Source organism: Melanotaenia boesemani, chromosome 12 (genome assembly GCF_017639745.1).
Source record: "Melanotaenia boesemani isolate fMelBoe1 chromosome 12, fMelBoe1.pri, whole genome shotgun sequence".
Taxonomy (NCBI): Eukaryota; Metazoa; Chordata; class Actinopteri; order Atheriniformes; family Melanotaeniidae; genus Melanotaenia; species Melanotaenia boesemani.
The window spans coordinates 15009064-15031124 of NC_055693.1; the positions used below are offsets into that span (position 1 = coordinate 15009064).

The following is a 22061-nucleotide window of genomic DNA, read 5'->3' on the forward strand; positions in this document are numbered from 1 at the left end:
TTTTTTTTCTTCCTAGCAACACCTCCTCCGGCAGACACATATTTGTTTGTAAAAGCATAGAATACAGAATACAAAGAGGATGGAGGACAGAATACAGAGAGACAAGAGCAGAAAGGAGACGATTAGAGAGAAGACAAACAAGTTCAAAACAAAAAGAGGAAAAGGTTTTGTGTGTGTGTGTGTTTTGCAGGAATATCATTTTAAAGAATTGCACTCATTGGTTATGATTCAAGTCAGTTGACATGTAACTTGACAAATATTTTAGCATTTCAGCACTCTGAGTCTTGGCCTTGGACGGAGCATTTGGTTGAGAAAGGTGAAGCCAGTGTGGTGGTTCCATTCACCTGCACTCCTTCATATGGCCAGCAGTTGGCAGCTTGTTAACTGAAAATAAATAAAAACAAAAATAAATAAAAATATGTGGGGACTGATTCACTCACTCTTTCTGATTCAAAGCTTGTCAATTGTGATTAAAAAATATTATGGTCAAAATATTATAATAAAGGTTTGAAAACCTAAGTTTACAATCCAGTGAGAGACATCACAATCATTACATCCATAGTGTATAAATAAAGACTAAAGACGACTGGACCATCAATTGTGCAAAGTGTGATACTGTTCGATACACTGATGTAACAATACCAGGTCTGTATGGCTCACACATACAGTAAATCTGTAAAACTTGACCTCTTCATTACACACTGCTTTAATTATATAAACCAGCAAGTCAAAATTCAAAACTAAAATCCTAAGAGCTCTGGTAGCTGTCCCATTCAGGCTCTATTGACAGAAGAAGGTTTGTGTCTCTGTTAATGCTTATACAGTGCTTACTTGTAGGTTAAAATATGAAGAGAAGTGCTGTGTTTAAGCATAGATTTACTGGATTGTGTGTTGTTCTGTATATTAATAATTTCAGAATGGAAAAAATGGGAGCAGAAATGAGCAGAAATTTCACTTTAGGAGCTCCATGCTACCTTATCCATTTAACATTGATTTATGCTATGTGTCTGTGTAAACAAATGCAGCTTTGTTCATACTATAATGTAGGAACACACTTCTTTGGAATTATTGGCTAATTTCTGAGTCTCCTATAGAGTCTAATAGAAGACATGTAAACAGGCATTATATTCACTAATTCGCTTCCCTTTGTCTTACATTAAAGAGTCCATGTCGGTACCATGAGTTCTGCGAGGGACATAGACTGTCTATAAAATGCTGATTAGCCCTCAGGTTTGAAAACTAAAGCCAATGCACAAGCGATTTAAAGTTTTATTTTATGTAGACTTCAGACAGCTCATTGTGTGAAAAGTCTGAGCTGAGGTGGTTGAGATGTGACAAGTGACAGCTATTCAAAGAACATTCAAAGAAGGAACAAGACAACAACCAAAGTACAAATCTCGAGGTTTTAAAACAGTCGTTCAGGATGGGTGAAGTCTCATTGGCCACATCCATCCTCTTTCTGCATTCCATGGTGCACCGTTTTTCTCCTTTTTTCCACACGTGCAGACATAAAAGAATTAAAAAAAATCAGAAGTACAGGTATATGTGCACATCGATGTACTGTGTTCAAAATCTAGATGAGTTAATCTGATTTTTCAAAACCAGATAACAGCTGTTATCTGATAAAGTATGTCAAATGATGCTGTTTACATGATCACTCTAATAATCTGATAGCCCTTTTTTGGTATTGGGCTCAATTAAAGCATAAATTGACTCTTTATTTGGTCCTGCACAAGGGTGGCATTCAAACTGTGATTCATACTAAGCAGATGCCGAATGAACAGAATTTTGTTTGGTAATTCTTTTAAAAAAGGTAAGATTTTATATAAATTTGAATGTCAGCAGGTCACTTTCTCTCTCTCACACACACAAACATAGACTCACAAACTTGTGGCTGACACTTCAAATAACTCTGACTTTTACATATAAATATTAATTAATGAGGCAGGGCTGGCATTGACATAGGACGTTATGATAGTTTGAGAACACATTGTCCAATAAATTAGAAATACTACAAAAATGCTAATGAGGAAATTAGTAAATTAAAGCAAATCTTTGCATTGTACAAGTCATTGTAAGAAATCCGGATGTCAGTGCAAAACAATAAACCATAAAATAATTACAACAAAAGAAATAAATATGAAAATAAATACAAAATTTTCACAATAGCTATATATTATCTTTTCTACTTTCCTCTCAAATTGTTGTTATCTTTTATTGATTTTATCTTTACTGTTCCCATTTTGAAAAATAAATTCAAGTAGGGTGGACAAAGGAAGTTCACAAATAATGTTATAAGTAATTGTAATAAAATATATATCCAACTATTTTGCGTTTTTGAACCACAACTTTTCAAGAAGGTCGTCTTCATACAGAAGGAGAAAACTCTCCCCTGTTAAAGCATACAGTCAATTCAGCTGCCATCATTAAGGCATATTAACTTTTTATAATAATTTTTATAAGAACCTGTATTTTAGTGGTTAAAATTGACTAATACAATATGTTAAACCCAGCAAACATTTATTTATACAAAAGTGGGTTTGAGATCATCTTTGAACACCACGGGGCGTGGGGAGCAGTAGAGGCTTGTATAGTCCTCATACTCGCTGTCGGAGGAGTCTGAGGAGCTGTCTGAGCACAGGAGCGAGCCTCGCTGCAGGCAAGAGTCGCAGTATGGTCGGTGGTAGTAGCAATAATCTGTTGAGCTGCTGGAGTCTGAGTCCCAGTATCCGCTGGAGTCTCTGATGTGTTGATGGCGTTGCTCACTGTTGCCACCATCTTCCGCAACATGTAGAGCTGCACAACATCTGTGAGACTTTGAAAGACATTTTTGACATTTTCTCTTTACTTCCTGCCCGCCTGCATCCTTATCGTTCTCCTCCGCCTCCTTCTTTTCTACCTCAGGGTCACTGTTGTTAACACGGAGAAGTGTTTCATCTACAGTCTCAGCCTCTGGATTTTGTTGCGCACAGGTGTTTCTTTTCTTTCTGCAGCTAGGAACCTCTGAGCCTGTGTAGAAGCACGGAGGAGCCAAGCTTCTTCTGCTGGAGTGAAAAGGTGGTCGTCGTTTTCTCATCACGTAGGGGGAGATGCTTGGGTAGTGGAAGAGGAGAGGTGGATGGGGGGAGCAGGGTGACCTCGGGGGTAGAGGAGACAGTGTGTTCAGTTTTAGCTGGGAAAATGCCCTGGATGTTTGACCGGGAGATCGAAGGGTGGTCTCTGTGGCTGCATCCACGCTCAGCTCCTGGAGGATCTCCTGCAACTGTTCACTGCTAACAAAACCAATTGGTCTGCCATTTTGGCCTGTCTGAAGGGTTAGACCACTATGACTGGCAAGTGATTCTATCTGAGAGGCTTTTAGTCCTCTGCAGGTTTGGAGAGAGGTGACAAAGTGAACCGTCTCCTCTGCTGTCCTGCCAGGAAATTTGAAGGGTATAAGCTGCTGGAGATCCTCCCCTGCTCTGGGCTCAGCTGTTTCTGTGTCTGCAGGACCAGAGGTGGAAACATTTCTCTGAGTTTCACTCACATAAATATCCTCAGGGATGGGGGATGGAGCAGAAACAGCAACAAGAGTGGAGGAGTTTGGAACAGTGGAAGGCTCAGGGGGCACTGTGACAGCGTTTGAAGCAAGAGCAGGAATGAGATTTGTGGAGAGAAGAGATGCTGAGAGTCTGGATTCAGCATTTCTCTGACATCTAGAAGAGGAAGAGGGGCCTTCTGATGTAAGCTCGGTGGTCTGAGTGGAGGAGGAATTGAGGTTAGTGGCGGAGGAATCCATGTCCTGGTCCTCAAGGGGCTGACTTGCTGTCATGAGTCGCAGGAGTTTATCCTTAGCGTTGTTAACCTGTTCTTGTAGACTGTCAATCACAGCATTCTTCTAAAAGTTGGAGAAAAAAGAGAAGTATTAACATTTGAAAACATACAAATAAAACATCAGTTCTCTGCCTTTTCAAAATAAGAAGTCAAGCAGTCGATTTATTGATTTATTAATTTTGTTTTTATAAACCACAACAATGGATTTGAATTCAAGATGTTACTGAAGTGAAGATTTTTAACTTTAAGGCAAGGTGAGTTTATTTGTAAAGCACATTTCATGTGCAAGACAATTCAAAGCATTACAACTGGGTGCAGAAGAATCATTAAAAAGTACATTAAAAACACACTTTAAAAAGAAGTAAAAGAAATTAGAGAAAGTCAGAAAAAAAAGCTAAAATAAAATAGATAAAAACCAAGAAATTAAGTTTCGATCTAAAGAATTAATTAAGTATTTTTGATAAAAAGGCAGCAAATTGAAAAGTTTTAACCCTGATTTAAAACTGCAGAGTTTCAGCGGACCTGCAGATTTCTGGGAGTTTGTTCCACATGTGAGGAGCATAAAGCTGAACGCTGCCTCTCCATGTTTAGTTCTGACTCTGGGAACAGAAAGTAGACCTGACCATGATGACCTGAGGGATCTGGTTGGTACATAACAAACCTGAAGATCCTGAATGTATTTTGGTCCTAAACCATTCAGGTCTTTGTAAACTAACAGCAGGATTTTGAAGTCAGTTCTTTGACAGACAGGAAGTGTAAAGATCTGAGGACTGGGGTTATATGATCTACTTTCTTGGTCTTAGTGAGGACCAGCAGCGTTCTGGACTAACTGCAGCTGTCTGATGGATTTTTTAGGGAGACGTGTGAGGACAGCATTACAGTAGTCCAGTCTACTAAAGATAAATGCATGGACAAGTTTTTCTAATCATGCTGAGTCACCAGTCCTTAAATCCTTGATATATTCTCTAAGTGATAATTGGCTGACTTCACAACTGTCTTAATATAACTGCTAAAATTCAGGTCTGAGTCCATGACAACTCCCAGATTTCTGGCTTTGTTGTTGGTTTTGAATTTAGCTGTTTGAAGCAGAGTACTGACTTTTAATCTTTCTTCCTTGGCTCCAAAAAAAAAAACTACCATTTCAGTTTTGTCTTCATTTAATTGAATAAAGTTCTGGCACATCCAACCTTTAATTTGATCAATACATTTGATCAGTGTTTGGATCAGGCTATAGACTCCTGGTGAGATGGTTAAGTAGATTTGTGCGTCAAAGAGTAAATTCAACAGCCATTTTTGTAGTCGTCCCAAAAATGTTACAATAAGTAAGAAAAAAAAAATCTAACTAGATCTTTTAGTGGCAAAGACACTAGATCTCAGGGTTACCTGAACTCCAACTTAGCATCCATCATATTTTATATAGTCAAGACACATTTTCAGGCATAAAGACCATTAAACAAGCTGCTGTTAACACAGCAAAGAGTCTTAACAGTAGTATTTGGTGATGGCCATGGGTTTCAGATTTCAAGCATGTGCAAGTGTAGGTGATTTGCATCCAAATATTAAATTTAATGAAATTATGTTTGTTAATCCAAACAGTTAAAACAATGTAGATTTTTTTAATGAAAAAGAGAAAATTAAAGCTGAAAGTCAAGACTTTGACTTAATCTTGACTGGTTAATTCAAAATCTATTCTAATGATGTTGTACAACAACCGAATTACAAACATTGTTTTGACAAGTGGTTACTGGTGGATCTGACTGCCATTTATATGAAAAAAAACAAACATTTGTATGGTGTGTGTGCCCCTTCACCATTGTCAGATTCTGTTGCTGTCTTATTTCAGCTGAGTCCACTTGAAGAATCCATGTCTCATCTTTCTCTGAAAGTGTCTACTCTGACTGGATGATCAGCATAATCCTAAGAGATTGAGTTGAAAGCAGCTGGCCTTTTTATTTTTATTCAAGCTCTTAGGATTACCATGATCTGGATGACTGAGAATCTTCACCATGTTTAGTGCAGCAAACGAGTGCAGGAGAATTTAGACGACCAACTTAAAACACATCCATATCAATTTCTTATTATTTGTAATCTTTATTTCTGTAAAACAAGCAACACTTTCACAATAATATGACCATATAGAGTAAAGAAACTGAAGACCAACTTCTAATCATGACTCAAGAAAAACCAGCTCTGTATATTCCGAAAAACACGAAGCACATGTGGCTATGTTTATGTTTATTATTATTATCCTGTTTTCTACTTTCCCTTACAGTATAATATCTGTTCTTTGGACCCCTGTGCACTGGTGAGCTGTGTCTTCTTGCACAGCTACAGATTTAACATCATGGTTGACATGATGTTGTCTTTGCAGGTGTGTTCAAGAGCCGTTTTCTTTGTTTAGATGCTGGCAGCATCCGGAGATCTAGCAGGGGGCCTCTCACCGCTGGTGGTTCCTCACCTCAGTTTGGTGTGTGAGAGCCCCAAGGGCTCTCTTGTAAACGGCTTTTGTTAAGTTTGTATATTGTTTTATTTACCTGGATGGTCCACACCACAAAATTTGTCAAAAAGATAGCCCACTCTGTTTAATAGAATGTCCCCAGATCAATTCACAAATGTAGAAATGCATTATAGTGTAGTATCCCTGAGCTGCATATGGCTTTAACTGACTTAAATAAATACAATTTATCCTCTCTATCCTCTTCTCCAATTATGGTCATATTTCTGACTCCACAGAACAAGATAGTAACAACCATCAACAACAACAACAGGTGACATTAATGTGGGTATAAAGACTGCAGTGTGGGGCACTTAATTTAAGCCACAATGTCTTTTTTTTACTTTTATTCCCCCCAGAAATCCTCAGCATAATCAGTTTTATTTCAAACTTTATGTCCACACTTAGCCATGAGCTATCTATGCGCGGAGATTACCAGGAATAATAAAAATGAAAATTGAAATCAAACTTTAATTCAGTGGTAGAAAAAGAAATAAATAATAATGAACAATACATTACCTCGTTGAGGAGTTTTTTCATGGAGCTGTTCTCTCCCAGCAGGTAGTAGATCTCATCCTGGCTGTACACAGATGGCTGGCTCTTACTGGGGCTGCTGAAATACTTGGCCATCTGACTCGGGTTGTTCTGATCCTCTTCAAACTGCCGCCACTGGGCCATCTGTAAGGTGACAAGTTAGATATTTCAGACTTAATAAGAAAACCGTATGTTATACTGCTTTCTAGCATGAAATAAATTACTCTCAACAGCTGCAAACATTGACAGGACATTTTTTTTACAGGTGTGTTGGAGCGCATTGTTCAAATATTTCCTTCCTCCTCACTGAAGGTGCATTCCTTTATTGTAACATACATCTTCTGTCAGACTCTTAGAGAGTCATAAACAGGCAACTTCTGTGTGACTCATGCTCTACTGACAGACATGGAAAACTGACACACTTACAGAAACTTCAGGTGTGTATTTATTAGTTTTATCCAAACAAAACAAGAAAGACATGCATGTAGTTGTCATCCATCTGTCTGTCATGTTTGTCCACCTACTGTTTCTGCCTGTCTGATGGAAAGTTTCCTCTCACGTGCTGTTTAACAACAGTGATGTCATCACCAGAAACACGGAAATGCCAGAGGTGTTTTTCCAAGAATAATAAAGGTCTCCTGAATACACTTCAAAATGAGCAACTAGTATCTTTCTACTTAATAAAGTGAACAAAGTCTTTTTGGGGGGAAGGGGTAATTTCATTAATATGTTGGTGTTTGTTTCAAACCTGGGGCACAAATAGCACACAGTTAGTAGCCAGCGTGCAGATGAAGATGGCTCCAGCCACAATGCTGTAGACCAGGTTGGGCCAGGCCTGCAGGAAGATGGACACAGGGATGGCCACAGCAGAGGAGAAGGTGACCAGAGTGATGGCAGTTATGATGGTGGGAGACTGGTTGACTGGAGGATGGCTGACGTTGCTGGTAAGTCCAGCCAGGTAAGTGCCGTAGAGGAGAAGGCAGCCCTACAGTGGGACGGGCAGGAAACATATTGAGAAAACATATTTATTTATTTATTTTGTAATTTCATCCTTTTTTTGTTGTTTTTTTTTCAAAGTACAGTCTTTTAAGAAAAAAAGCCCTTTTAGATTTTTAATTTTACAGAATTTTCTCAATTAGATAATTATTCAAGTCCAAGCATATTTAATACGAATATGCATAATTTGCATGTGTAAAAGTATATTTCATCCAACATGTATATACATGTTTGGACATCATCCATATGCTATATGGTGAAATTCAATAAATCCTCTTATATTATATTCTACAGGTTAATAAAGGAATTTGTTTATACATTCATACACCAACTTATAGGAATTTTTCAGTATTTTCAATGTTTTCTGGTTTATAGAATAATGAAAATTTTAAGAAAATCTTTTATAAAAAGTGTCACTAAAAATGTCAAAAGGAAAACAAGTTACATAAATTTAAGGACCTTACTATAGCCAGTGTTCAACTTTCTGTTGTGGAAGTTGACAAAAATCATTGAAAAGTTTTACTGATAATGTTTTATTCAAGAAATATTTCAGAAAACTAAAATAAAAAACTAACAAACAAAAAAAAAACCTAAACCTATATTTATACCCAGATTTGTTGTGGAATAATGTATGTTTGTAGTATACAAAAAGCACAAAAGAAAAGGGACCAACAATAAATATAACATGATGATGAGAAAATATCCCTCAGCAGTGTTTTAATGTAATGCATGGCGATATTAAAGAGACTGAGAAAAGAATACGTACCTTCTGGACAGCAATAATGATGATCCACATGTTTGAGTAAACAGAAGAACAAGCGTCCAGCTGAGACAGAGAGTAGGAAACGTCTCTTTCTACCACCTACACCAGTGGAAATCATGCATGATCAGAATTTAAACTAAACAGTATGACAACTATATTAGGAGGAAAAACAAAATCAAACTTTCCTGCAGTCTAATGCAAATCAAATCATTTGACAGTGAAAAGTATTCCGATTAAATAGTCCTCACACTGTTGCAGTCTAAAAAGTTCAGCTTCATATTTATTCTACCTTGACAACAGCTCCAACAGATCGTGAACACCGGATGGGGTCAGCGAGATTCCAGGCAGCGAGAACAAGTATGTCCACCAGGATCAGCACAGCCACCATACCAATCAGCTGAATGTCTCGAATGATCTGTGACACAACAAGAGGCCACAATGTAAAACAAACTCCTTTCATCTGTACAGCATTTTCATCTAGGAGCCGAGACTTGACGTTGGAGAAGTTTTTATGTCAAATGAGGAAACTGTCACTGTAAGTGCATGGTGTTTCAAACGTCAGTGAATGTTGTACAGCACAGTGAAATATCCACTCACTGTGTGAAACAAAACACCCATGTACACCCATGTATATCAGTAAGTTGTTAAATGATTTAGATTGTATTACATTTATTGTGCTACTGCATTATGTGAAGTTGATGTATTGTGTTTAATCTTTTATATAAGACACTAAACACAATTTTAACTCTAAATTACAATCTTAACTTATTAAGTAAGTAAAGTAAGTCTTTTTTTTTTTTTTTGGTTTTTTCAAATTCTGTAACAAATGTGATTACACAAGTAATTCCTAATAAAGACAACGTCATGAAGAGCCCATGAGCAGCACAGTCTTCTCTGTTTTGGCCTGTTCTCTGCCTGATATAAGATGGCTCCACATGATAAGAAATTGCCTAAATAAGTTGAAAATCAGATTCTGAGACCAAAAATAAAGAAGAAACCAATTTTTAAAAAGCATTAGAAGGTCATTTCTACTGCTGGAATAAAGCTGCAGCACTGATGAAGCGATACTAATGAGATATTAATGTATGAGGAGAGCCATACTGAAGCAACAGAAGATTCAGTGCCTGTCTTAAAAACAGACACCATATGTTTTCTGCTGTTTAGATGACCTTGTTTAAAAAAAGTCAGAAAGCTAAATGCTTCTGATTTCATACAAGGATAAGGAATAATATTGGAAAATGGTTTCATAATAACACTCATTCAGTAAAAAGAATACTGAGTTATGTCCGTCTATGGATAATATAAAACCATTGCCAGCACTACAACACAAAACTGCAAGATTTATTCTACCAGAAAAAGTGAAAAGAAGCCCAATCATTTACTAACTAAAGTCAACTTTTAAAAAAAATAGAGTTAATAGAAACTAAACCAAAAGTGAACTTGTTTGGATTAAACCAAGTCTTGCACCAAACTCTAAAACAATAACTCTCGCCATGTCCATCTATTATACTATATACTTTATGGTCTTAGCCTACCACAGTGACCATGATGCAGATGGTCAAACATTAGGTGGGAGTGTGCCAATATTGGCCTGGATGAGCATAGACGTCTAAAAGGTTCTACATGAAAGCATTCTCACATTTTTTTAGAGGAAGAAACCAGAAATTGCTATGATTCAGTCTCCTGACAAGAGCACCTTTATAATACTATAAACTGTATGATTGTGCAACAAAAACCTTCCATCAAAGAACAGCTGACAAGAATAATCTGTGAAGAGTGGCAGAATAATATTGTAGTCTCACGCTGTAACGTGAAGCAGCTATGTTTGATCATTGCTCAAAATTAAAGTTTACCAATAAAAGCTGAAAAACTGACACAAAATTAACTTTATTACTTTTTTTACTTTATTGTCCATCATGTTTGGTTAGTGGCTGGCATAAAAAAATCATGGTTATACCCAAATATTAATGCAAAATAGCAATGAAAAACATTACCATCTTATAATTTTGTATTGCATTGTTGTGACATTACTGTAATTCAAACATGTGGGACATAGCCCTTTATACACATTTCATTCTAAGAATGGGCCGACCATATAATGACTGATCACAAAGACAGAAGTATGATGCAAGGTTTCAGTTTTTGGATGCTGACAACAGATAAGACAAACGGGTAACCAGAGGAGCATGCATGCCTACCACTCTTTTGTCAGGTACTCGCTGAGTGAACACTCTGTACAATCTCCATGTCTTTCCCAGAATTGGGCCAAACACCAAGGTGCTGCCAACACAAAGCGTCCACATCCGAGCCTAAAAGGAGACCACGCCATAAGATTATTTTACAATACCATAACTCAGATAGATCTTCAAGAGTAATATCGACGCTTACATGCAGCACAGCTGTAGATCGTCCACCTAGTGAGTATGCTTGATCATCGATGGCAAACAGGAAGCCGCTGGTGTAAGTGAGGATACTTCCGAAGAGAGTCAGGACATTCAGGTTGGGACTGGACATCTTCACTATCCTGATAATATGACATAACCATATTAAATTGTCTTCTGTTACCTTTTTAGGTTTATGTAACATTTATGTAAAGTTTCCAGTTCATGCTCTACCTGTTGTTTTTGAAGCGCAGGGTGAAGAAGAGGAAGCAGAATGCCAACAGGATGCCACAGGAGAGCAGCGTCCACACAACAGCACTTACCACTGGGGAGAGGGAGTGCTTTGGGAGCTCCAATGCCAGCTGGACACACACATATGAATATTCAACCTCTTAAAATCACATAGCTGTAGCTCATATGTGTGCATTACATGATTAGTGTTATATTTGTTTCCAAGTCTCAATGATAATAGATGCAAAAGCAAAAAAGGAAGCACAGATTCATCTCTGCTTTCAGAAGTTTATTTGAGAAAACAAAGAAACAAACATCACACAACAGGTTTATACTTTTTTGGCTAATAAAAAAATATATGAAAGCACTGAAGTAGCAGAAAAAGATATAAAAAAAAATAATTTCAGATTTTTGCAGGCAAGATGACAAGAGGGGCCAAGTTGACCCTGCCATGATTTCGTCGGGGGTTGAAGTAGGGGAAAAGCCTTTCACTGAACGTATATCCAGTGAAAGTGTAGATATGAGAGCGAGAATCTGGGTTGTAAAAGGAAACCTGCCCACACTCCAAATCCACATATACCCCGACTGTCTGGGGCATCTCCACCAGTGGCACACAGACAGGAGGGCTGCCGAGTGCCCAGTATTTTCCATCCTTTCTCATCCCCAGGGTCCAGAAGCCTCTTTCAGGATTCAGCAAATTCCCTCCTTTTCTGTTGACTGATTCAAGTCCGACTCCAATATCCCACTCTGTCTTCCCTTTCACCTGGACCTCATAGTAGATCCTGCCAGAGGAGAAACCCTCCTTTCCCAGGACACTTACACAAGGGTAAAATCTCGCTGGGTTGTCAGGGAGACTCGCAGCCTGATCACCATGATAGACCTGTTTCTTGTTTTCAGACAGCACCAGTTTGGGATGTGCTGTGTCAGGATCCAAGTTCACATCCACAGCCCATGTCTGAGCCCGCTTAAATTCAGTCTCACAAAGCCTCTTCACCTCCGCCTTTACTGTCTCCTCCAGCTGACACATGGCTCTCCTCACCGCCCGCCTCACTGTGCCAACATGTTCAGCACTTTCTACGTAGGTCTCAGACCAGTCTTTCATGACCGGCATGGTGGAGAAAGCAGGAAAGCTCCTCAAAAGGTAGAGATCATCTTCGGAGTGTGAGAGCTGCTCCAGATCCGTAGTCCTATGCCTCAGTTGATGGACCTCCTGCTCCAGCTCTATTATAATCTCACTGGCTCCACTTTCTATTTGCTTCTGCTTCGCTTTTATCCCCTCAGCCACTTCAGCTTGGCCTTTCTGAACAACTTGAAGCAGTTTGTTGAAGACTTGCAAACTGTCCTCATTCTCTCTTTCTGTGTTTCTTTTGCTGAGTTGAACGGCTTGATTTATCTCACAGATTTTCTGCAGCCGGTTATGGATCATTTCTTGCAAATCTGCATTTATGTTTCCGATCTGAACTCTCTTGTCTCTGCTTTCATCCTCTATACGAACAGTGTTGTGAGCCTTGTGGTCCGTCGTAACGCAGACACGGCACACATACATCTGATCAGTATTACAGAACCGGTCCAGCAGGCTCTCATGCTTCTTACATACTCTGTCTTGCATGTTCATCATGGGGTTAATTAGGCTGTGCTTCTTGAGGGCACCTACAACATTATGAGGCTCCAGATGAGTCTCACAGAATGAGGCCAAACAGTCCAGGCAGGATTTTAAAGCCTTCACTTTCTTTCCAATGCAAACATCACAAGAAACGTCTCCTGTACAGCCTGTTTTATCTTCACACTTCTTTTCTCCAAACTCCTTGAACTGAGAGGCCACCTCTGATATGAAGGTGTTAACTTTGAGGTCAGGTCTCTTGTAAAACTTGTGCTTGCACATAGGACACTGCGGCAGATTATTGGTCTGCCAGTATCTCTGTATGCAGCCCCTGCAGAAGTTGTGCCCACAAGGAGTAGAGACAGGCTGATTGAACACATCCAGACAGATGGGGCAAAGAAGCTGCTCCTTGGACAAGACGCTGGCAACAGAAGCCATATCTGGGAACACATCCAGAAAGAAAGAAAAAAACAGGTGGGATTTTATGGAATAAGTTGGCTTGGCTCCTTGTATTTTTGTCTTTCCCCTACACTATCAGGCTTAGAAACACTTGTGCCCTGTGAGCTGTTTATATCCACAAATAGCAACAACTGCATGGTGTTACATTTCATCAAGGGGTATTTCCTTTTAGCCAAACAGTTTTCATGTCAGTAAAGCACAACACAGACTAATAAAGAGGGACTGTAAGGAATTTGAGTAAAAGTAAATGGTGCATTATAAAACATTTTGTCACAATAGCACAATAGTGAAGCAGGACTTAGTTTCCCTTCCTTTACGGGAAGATATTAGACACACTTTGAGACCAAATGATACATATTATTATCATCATAAAGCATGAAAGAAATCAAAAAGATAACTCACCTTGCTTTTGTTGTGTTTGTTGCAGCAAAGAAAGAAAGGCCTGTTTGTGTTTCTCTCCAGAGCGTCTCCACTACTTTGCTTTTTATTTGGGAAGTCACTTTATACTTCCTCTTACCCGCCTCACTGTTTTGATCTCTGCTCTCTCTTCTCCGAAAGGCATCAGTAACACAGGCAAAGCTAAACATAGCTTCAAGGAGTGCATCCCCATTGCCTTACCCGATCTCTACTGTTCAGCTGTTACCTTCAGTGAAATATTACCACAATTTGACCAAGCAAGTATGAGTGCAATTCTTAGATATAAGCACAATGTGATGTACAAAACAGTTGGCAGCTACAACAAAGGCAGTGCAAAGGTAAAACATAAATAATTTGAAAAATTTGTTGGGAAAATTAAATAAGTAATACCAGCAACCATCCAGTAAAAATGAAGAGGATGTGCAAATAAAAACTAATGGAACAGTTGTATACACACTGGTGAAAGTGATGATCTTTATAAGAAGGTTTTGAAGAATGTTCATATGATGAAATTGATAAAGTCTGCAAAAAAGACTTTTATAAACCAATATTTTACTCAAAGTAAAACACAGGAAACATTTCACATGCTGAAAATGAGACTACTTCATAAAAATATCAGCTTGTATTGAATTTGAGGGTAACAACACATATCAAAAAAAGTTGAAAACTGCTCTTTTCAACTCTTTTCAGCCTGAATGAGATGAAGGAATATCTACCAAATTATGTAAATGTCACGGTTTCTGGGTTTTGGTGGGTGTTTTGATTGTTTAGGATTTTGGTTTTTGTCATGATTAGTTTGGTCATGTTCTTGGTTTGTAGTTCTTATGTTCATGCTTTAGTTTTCAGTTTTGTCATGCTTGGTTTTCCCTCTTGTGTTCCTGTGGTTTTCTGTTCCTGCCTCGTTAGTTCACCTGGTCTGATTAGTCATCCACTTCACCTGTGTCTTGTTACTCCCTCTGTGTATAAGTACTCCCGGTTTTCAGTCATTCATTGTCAGATCCTCATTTTGTCATGTTTGGTTTTTGTTCTCTGGAGTTTATCCCCGTCGTCTGTGGTTCCCTGTCGTGAGTTCCTGGGTAATAAACCTTTTTACCTGCACCAGTTCTGCCTCCTGCCTGCATTTGGGTCCTCACCTTCACCTCCATTCGTGACAGTAAATTGGCAACAGGTCTGTAATATAAGTATGTGGTGTAAAGAGAGCACCTTAGAGAGATAGAGTATCTCCGAAGTAAAGATGGAGGAGGTTCAGCCATTGAAAAACAACTGTTTCAGAAAAAAATTCCTTAAAATACAACTATTAGAATATTCTTTCATCTGCAGGTCATATTATTATCTGAAGATTCAGAGAATCTGAAGACATCTCTAAGCACAAGGGACACAACTGAAAATCTGCATTAAAAACAAGTACGATTCTGTCTTTGAAATGTCTGCATGGGCTCAGCAACACGTCCAGAAATTACTGCCAGTGAACACAATCGACTGTGCCATCCATGCAGATTAAAGCTCCCTTATGTCAATATGAATTCACATGTAAACATGATTTGCAAATCACTGCATTTTGTTAGATTTGTGTTTTAGATTAGGTGGACTAAAGGGTGGGAGTTTATCCTTTACTTGGGAAGAGATAAAGTATGAAAGAGTAGGGAGGGATCCAGTAAATTTCCTGCTCTGAAACCTTGGGTCTTGTATTTATTTGGATGTTCCACTTCAAGCCATTCTCACTCTTAACTTATCACACAGACACTTGGTCAGCTGATGTCAGCTTTTAATGCCCAGGGTGCCTCTTTGGTGTTATCTGTCAATGTGCAGGGTAGTACCTAGACATGTTGCCATGGTGACTTAAAAAAAAAGAAAACAAGCATTTCAGAGAGCTCAAAACCCAAACCTGTTAAACCAGTGATGAAAACAAAAGCATGAAAACAAATATTTAAAATAGAGTCTGGGGACTTAAACTAACGCAACTAAAACCAAATACTAATACTGTCATTTTAAACTGTAACCCATCATGATGCAAATGAAGTGGGCTTTCTATTCAGGATAACACTCCCTGCCAACCTTCAAAAATTGTTCAGGTATGCTTTGAAAAACATGACTGAGTTTAAAGCATTGACTCGGGCTCCATATTTCCCTAATTTTAATCCTTGATCAGTTACAAAACCGCACAGCTTAGAGGACTTAGATATTCTACTACTAGCAACTTGGTGCTTGAAACCAAATGATAGTCAGGGGGACTTGAGGACTCTGCACCAACGGATGGGAGATTTTCTTTTTGACAGCACTGGGAGGATCTGCATTAATCTGTGGCTGATGAACGTAGGATTTTTTTTTTTTTACTCTTTAAATGTTTGAAGGGACCAAATTACTCCATTGATCGCCCATGCTTGACTAAAAGAAAACTATGTCAGCACTGCACATATGTGTAAAATGTGTGTATACATATACTGTATAAATTAATGCACAACCACATGTGGCATCTGGATACCCAAAATATAGTATGGGTATCATAACTGCAGACTTGTGATTGATAAAGGAATCATGATGAGTATGTGTATGAATGTATGTATTGTAGAGAAAGAGATTACCGTGTTGAGACTGCATAGTCTCTGCAGAATGTCAAGGCCGTCCTGCCTGCTGAATCCATACTGGATGAAGCAAAGTGGGGAATCACATTGGGAGCTACAGTTTAGCTCAGGCTCCATGACTTGCCCCAGTCTGTCCACCATCACATACACATCCTGCGGACCAATCAGAAGACATGGTTGATCTTACTGTATTGATATGAAGACACATTATATATATATATATATATATATATTAGGGCAAGGCAATATATTGAGATGTTAAAATATATCGATTCTTTATCATATGCAATATAGAATGAGGGAGAATGTGTGTTTTGAGTTTAAAGTATCTTATCTTTGCATTTTGCACAGCTATATTTTTGTTATGGTCATTGAAAAGTGTTTTTCCTTCATTTAGTTTTAAGTGTATTTAATATAATATACAGCTATATTAATTTCAGTCAGCTGTTTTACATTACACACATGTGCTGCTGATCCTTAATAAAAGGGCATTTAGCACACAAGGTTGTAAATTAAAACTGTCGCTTTGGTTACTTGACAAAAAAATGGTGTATTGTGATTCAAGTAAAAAAAAATATATAGATAAAAATATTCAGAAGTATTTTCATGTTACAAGTTGTGTAGCTAATGTGGTTTTGAAAGGCAGCCTATCACCTATAATCACATGGTGAAAACAAAATACGTCCACCAGAAGGACAAAAAGAACATTAGGAGTTGTATAAATCTGCAGCCTGGAAGATTTTAAGAGCTCTGCAACACCAGCTGCAGACCTGAAATGTCATGAAAAGTACCCATCTGCCACGGGAAGAAAACTCTCCAGGAGGTAGACTAATCACTACTCAAGTCCACCATAAAAAGAAGACATCACAGAGATAATACAGGGGTTTTACACAGAAAAAAAAAGGATAAAATATCTTGATATATCCAGACATTTGCAATGAGATGAACCTACATCAGATTTAAGGGAAGTAATATGTGAGGGTAAGGGATGGGAATGTGAACGATGTTTAAAATTTAGTGTAAAACACATTCCAGCACTGTGGTGATGTAGTTACACATGACTTTAATCAGCACTTGGTCAACAGCATTTATGGATGATGTGATAGAAGGCAGAGGCAGATGGAAGAAGGTTATAAAAGTAAACTGCTCAGATTAATGATATGCAAAATCAGTCTTGCCTTCTCTGAGTGCCCGTAGGTATGCACATTGGCTGACCCTAATTTATAAGGCTCTCTTAAGCTTGAGTCCTCCTTATTTGTGCACTTTACTGCAGAAAACAAGCAGCAGCTATGCCTTGCGATCTTGTTCTACACTTGTTTTATCAGTTCCACGAGTAAGGTCTGAATTTGGAAAAAGAGCCTTTAGCTTTGCTGCCCCCACAGCATGAAACACTCTACAGTCCAAACTGAAACTTCTTGAAATTATTCCTCTTGGAGCTTTCCACTCTATATTAAAGGACAGACAGAGTGAGACTATTGGACAGTGCCTGTGTTATAAATCTTAATTCGTTGTCTGTTGTTGAATTGCTTGGACGGTACACACACTCTGTGTTTGAAAATGCTATTGCTCTGGTGATATTGTATGTTTTAATTTTGTTTTGTTTCTTTGTTTTGGTTCTCATACTGTTTTGTTTGTCTGTTTATGACGTGCTGCAGACCTCTTGGCCAGGTCACCCTTGTGAAAGAGATCATGATCTCAATGGTTTTTTTTCTATCTGGTTAAATAAAGGTTGAAAAAAAAAAAAAAAAAAAAAAAAAAAATTTTTATTTGGCTGTGACTTAAATACATTTTTACAAGAAAAATTAAATTAATTTAAATTAAACTGTCAGTATCTTATTATGTCTGAATCAAAGTGTATCTCAGTGATGATATGGTTTACAAAAACTCCAGAAAAGAAGTCACAAGAGAGCTTTATGTGAAGTCCTACTTGTATTTACAGGCTTGTTTAATAAATAGTTGTAAGACTTCTGTCCACCACAGTGTGGTGCTCTGACTGACAACAGGAGTGATGGAGACGTTGAGGTGATCTGACGCTTCACTAATGGCAAAATATCAGGGGAAGAACTTTTGCTTAGAACAACAAGTTTAGTAAACAAATTGGAATTAAATCAAGATAAAAACCAAATATGCCTGATTATAATTTTTAATCACAGAACAGCACACAGAGACGCATATATCTTTGTGTGACAGCAAACCTACTTGTGTATTTTTACTGATGCTGAGTTTTTTACCACGTCGCCACAGTCAGCAACAGAGAAAATGAAAGTATTGCAGCTGCAATACGCATCATCTTTCATTTACTGTTTCACTGACAGCCACATAAACTGTAATCAGCTCGGTTATAAAGCGTCTGAGACTTAAGATGTAAACTTTACCAGCTAACAACATTCTGTCATCTTTGCCACAGGCATTTTTATGAGGCTTTACCAAGCTGCACTGACATGCTGGAGATTCAGTTATGAGACATACCTGATACTCTGAGCTGGAACCAGACTAGAGTCTGCTCATTGTAATTGCTACAGTGACTCAGCTACATGCTGCCGAGACAATTTAATGTATTGATACAAATTAGCAGACAGGTGAGTGTTTAATAAAAATCATATGTCTTGTCTTTGTCTGCAGAATGACTAAGACAATCTAACATACCTGAATTAGCTGAGTTAGAGGACCAAGAGAAAAAGTGTGGGAATATAAGAGTATATCCTATGTGACATAACGATTTTTTCTTTTCTATATAGGACCCTAAATTTAATGATCAAGTGACCTACTTCAGCTAAATTAATGATGTTACCAGAACAAAGAACCCCTGTAGGCAACATATGTGGGAAATGTCTGGAGTTCCTGTTCATGTCCTGTCGTCACTTTCCAAGTTTAGATCACAGTCCAGTTTCTTCCTGCAGGAAAAGCCGGCAGAGAAAGGCATTTCCTCTAGCTTTTCAAGCCTTTGCTTCCATAGGTTTTAATATGGATGAGAGTCGGCCACCATGCAGGGGTCATCAAAGGTCTGCCATCATCCAGCTGTGTGTGTGTGGGGAGGGGTCACTGTGGTAGCAGAAAAGTAAGCAACTTCAAGCTGCTTTGGATTTTATGGACATGTTTTGACAGTTCAGAATAGTCATGAGGAGTGTCTTTTGAAGTTTTAAGAGCTAACCACAACTATTACCTGACTTACTGGTGGATGTGGGACGGGCTTAATTTTGTGGCCTAGCTTTCACTTCATTTCGTTTGCTCTGTTACAGCCAAAGTTTCCCCTAAATGTAATAACCTATTAGGTAGTATATTTCCATTTATTTCCAACAGGCTAATTTGCCGAGAAAGACAGAAAAGACTCGTGGTTTGGGGAGTTAATAAAAATTGAGTAAAGCCATTCATTGTGCTGTCAATCATTAAGTTTTAAAGATTAGAGCGGCAACTGCTGGATCCAAGCTAGGGACCGGTTTAGAGGCCAGTATTGAAGCATTCTTTCTGATGTAATAATCCGTTTAAAAGTTTATTCCTTAATCTGTGTTACAATGCAATTACTGGCAGAGAAATGCTTATTTGGGCCTGGCGCACGGCATTTCAGGGTACACTGTGCAACAAAATTGTAGCTGTTCACAGGAACTCATCTTTAGAAATATTTTATTAGGCCCAAATGCCGTTAAATTAATATTAAAAGCATTTAATTGGAAAGAATGCATATTTTATGAGTGATTTCAATCAGCCGCACAGTAGCCTATATCTGTTTTGCTTCTGTTTGGTGACAGCCTCCACATTTACGCATAGCTGCATCACTTTATATCTGCGGTAAAACAGCTAATTTGCCAATCAAACCCGAATCAAATTGAGAAAGAAAAGACATGTAGCAGAAAAGAGATAATAAAAGAAAAGGTACGGGGTGCAAACCTTGGTCTTCAAAGCGCAAAAAGGATCCCATCGCCGCGTTCCGCACCAAACTCCATCGCTCAAAACTCAAAAAAGCTGTGATAAAAACTGACCAAATATGACAGCATGAGTTATCCAGCATTGCTACGTGGTTCCGATGGCGGCACACTCGGAAAGAATCCTACGAGTTCATCCTGCCGTCAAAACTGTCAGTCTGAGAGGATCCTGTCACTCAGGCAAAGTTCAACACCAGTCCGCTGCAGTTTCCATATGAGCTTGAAGGGAGGGAGGAGGCGTGTGTGTATCGGGATAGGAGGTGATTGTGCTCCCTCTCTCCTTCGTTAGCTTCCCAGCTCCAGACTGTGATGTGACCATGTGGAACAGGATAGTGTGTGGGTGCAGCTTGTTAGAGAGGCCCCTGGGGACTCTTGGTGGCATATGGGACAAACAGGGCGGCATAGCCTATCTGTCCGCAGTGTAAATAAATAGGCTGAAAAACAGCGCTTGTTTTAGTGGAAAGAAAAACACAAGCTATCTCTGATTTGTTTTTGTTTGTTTTTTTTTTTAAAGTAAACGTGTATGAGGAGTGGCAGAATTCTGGCAAAATAATATTTCTGCAGGCTGACAAATTCATAAAGAGAGTTTAACTTTTGGATTTGTGTGCAGAGGAAAGAGATTCGAGCATTTGTTCCGCCAGCTATAAGAGGCATAAAGGTGTTATTAAGACGTCACAGAGATTTACAGTGTGAGCCTCCACGCAGTGTCATTCCTGATGAGGGAGTGCCTCTTTCTGGGAAACACGAGGCATGGGGAGATATAACCGACAGAAGAGAGAAATATGTAGATTTTCATTCAAGCATTAATCAGCCCCCTCACTCATACGTTCTCATGGATTATTGGGCTCCCTGTTTCTCGGGTTAATCTGCGCTATTTTAAAATTTCTTGCTGTCATTTAGATTGTGGACAGTGCAACATCAGTAGGCCTATTAATCTATAAGAGCCCGATTTGTCACATACAGTTTCTTTGCTTCAATTTATGGTATAAACTTCGCTTAAAATCCTGTTGAACACAATCTGATACTTGTCTTCTGTCCCCTAATAATACCCAGAAGCAGAAAACCACATTATAATATTTTTAAACTATCACATGGTAATAAATGGTAGATATCCACCCCAAATAATGTTGATTTTTTTGTGTTACATTTTGTTAAAGGGCCAAATAAAGACCTCGTATTTTAAAAATGTGGCTTTTCTTACCATTTTTTCATGGGCCGGGTCTTTATGGGTTAAACTGAACTTAAATATGAGACAATGGGACTTTTTTTCTTGGTTCTTGAAAATGTTTTACCTCCAGGATTTCCATGACCTGGATGATTCAATTCACAAAATCATATTTAATTTATAGTGAACTTTTACACAATATTATGCTACTATTGAAAAACAATAAAAACTACAAATTTTTAAAATTAAGAATGCTAACAAACGACCACATGAAGCTTCAAAAGCATTTTCAGATCAACTTCACTCTCTGCAGAGGGGGATTAAATGTGAAGCGCAGACCGCTTACAGATTCAAACAAAGACTTTGCTGACTGTATAATGCACAATATGAGCTTCCGAATAACTTCTAGGACTATTTCTTCTCTGCACTGATAAGTGACAACATCATTGTTCAAACCTGACACACACTGTAAAGCTTTGCACCGACATTTTAGTGTAAGCATGATAGAAAGTAGATTCATTTCAGAAGAATATTCTCAGACTTGAGAGTTAAAGTTGATAAAGTACAGCAACACCAGATCATTTTAAGCTTGTACATTATCTTTTCTAGCATCAAGTAGCCTATAAGAGAAAGGGCAATGGAGAAATACATAGGAGCTTCCAGTAACCATCTCAGGCATTGTTGTTGTTAGAACCATTACCATCTT

General features: G+C 38.4%; 2 protein-coding genes across 2 annotated transcripts; both read right to left on the reverse strand.

The window, feature by feature from the left end:
* Window positions 1-1277: 1277 nt before the first annotated feature.
* gpr156 (G protein-coupled receptor 156) lies at window positions 1278-20370 on the reverse strand. The gene is made up of 10 exons (XM_042002728.1): window positions 20156-20370; window positions 16271-16423; window positions 11216-11343; window positions 10989-11124; window positions 10799-10909; window positions 8890-9015; window positions 8604-8699; window positions 7590-7826; window positions 6827-6985; window positions 1278-3877 (listed from the first exon to the last, which is right to left on the reverse strand). Exons 2-10 carry the CDS (start codon window positions 16409-16411, stop codon window positions 2525-2527), a joined length of 2487 nt encoding a protein of 828 aa, XP_041858662.1. The 5' UTR covers window positions 16412-16423; window positions 20156-20370; the 3' UTR covers window positions 1278-2524.
* LOC121650914 (nuclear factor 7, ovary-like) lies at window positions 11595-13792 on the reverse strand. Its single transcript, XM_042002729.1, has 2 exons — window positions 13674-13792; window positions 11595-13252 (listed from the first exon to the last, which is right to left on the reverse strand). Exon 2 carries the CDS (start codon window positions 13248-13250, stop codon window positions 11616-11618), a length of 1635 nt encoding a protein of 544 aa, XP_041858663.1. The 5' UTR covers window positions 13251-13252; window positions 13674-13792; the 3' UTR covers window positions 11595-11615.
* Window positions 20371-22061: the final 1691 nt, after the last annotated feature.

Excerpts from the sequence above, each read along its gene's own strand:
- LOC121650914 (XM_042002729.1), bottom strand. The coding sequence starts at position 13,250 with ATGGCTTCTGTTGCCAGCGTCTTGTCCAAGGAGCAGCTTCTTTGCCCC.
- gpr156 (XM_042002728.1), bottom strand. The coding sequence starts at position 16,411 with ATGGTGGACAGACTGGGGCAAGTCATGGAGCCTGAGCTAAACTGTAGC. Across the intron at positions 10,910-10,988 it reads GATCTACAGCTGTGCTGCAT|GCTCGGATGTGGACGCTTTG; the intron begins GTAAGCGTCGAT and ends GTCTCCTTTTAG. Across the intron at positions 3,878-6,826 it reads TGAAAAAACTCCTCAACGAG|AAGAATGCTGTGATTGACAG; the intron begins GTAATGTATTGT and ends TCCAACTTTTAG.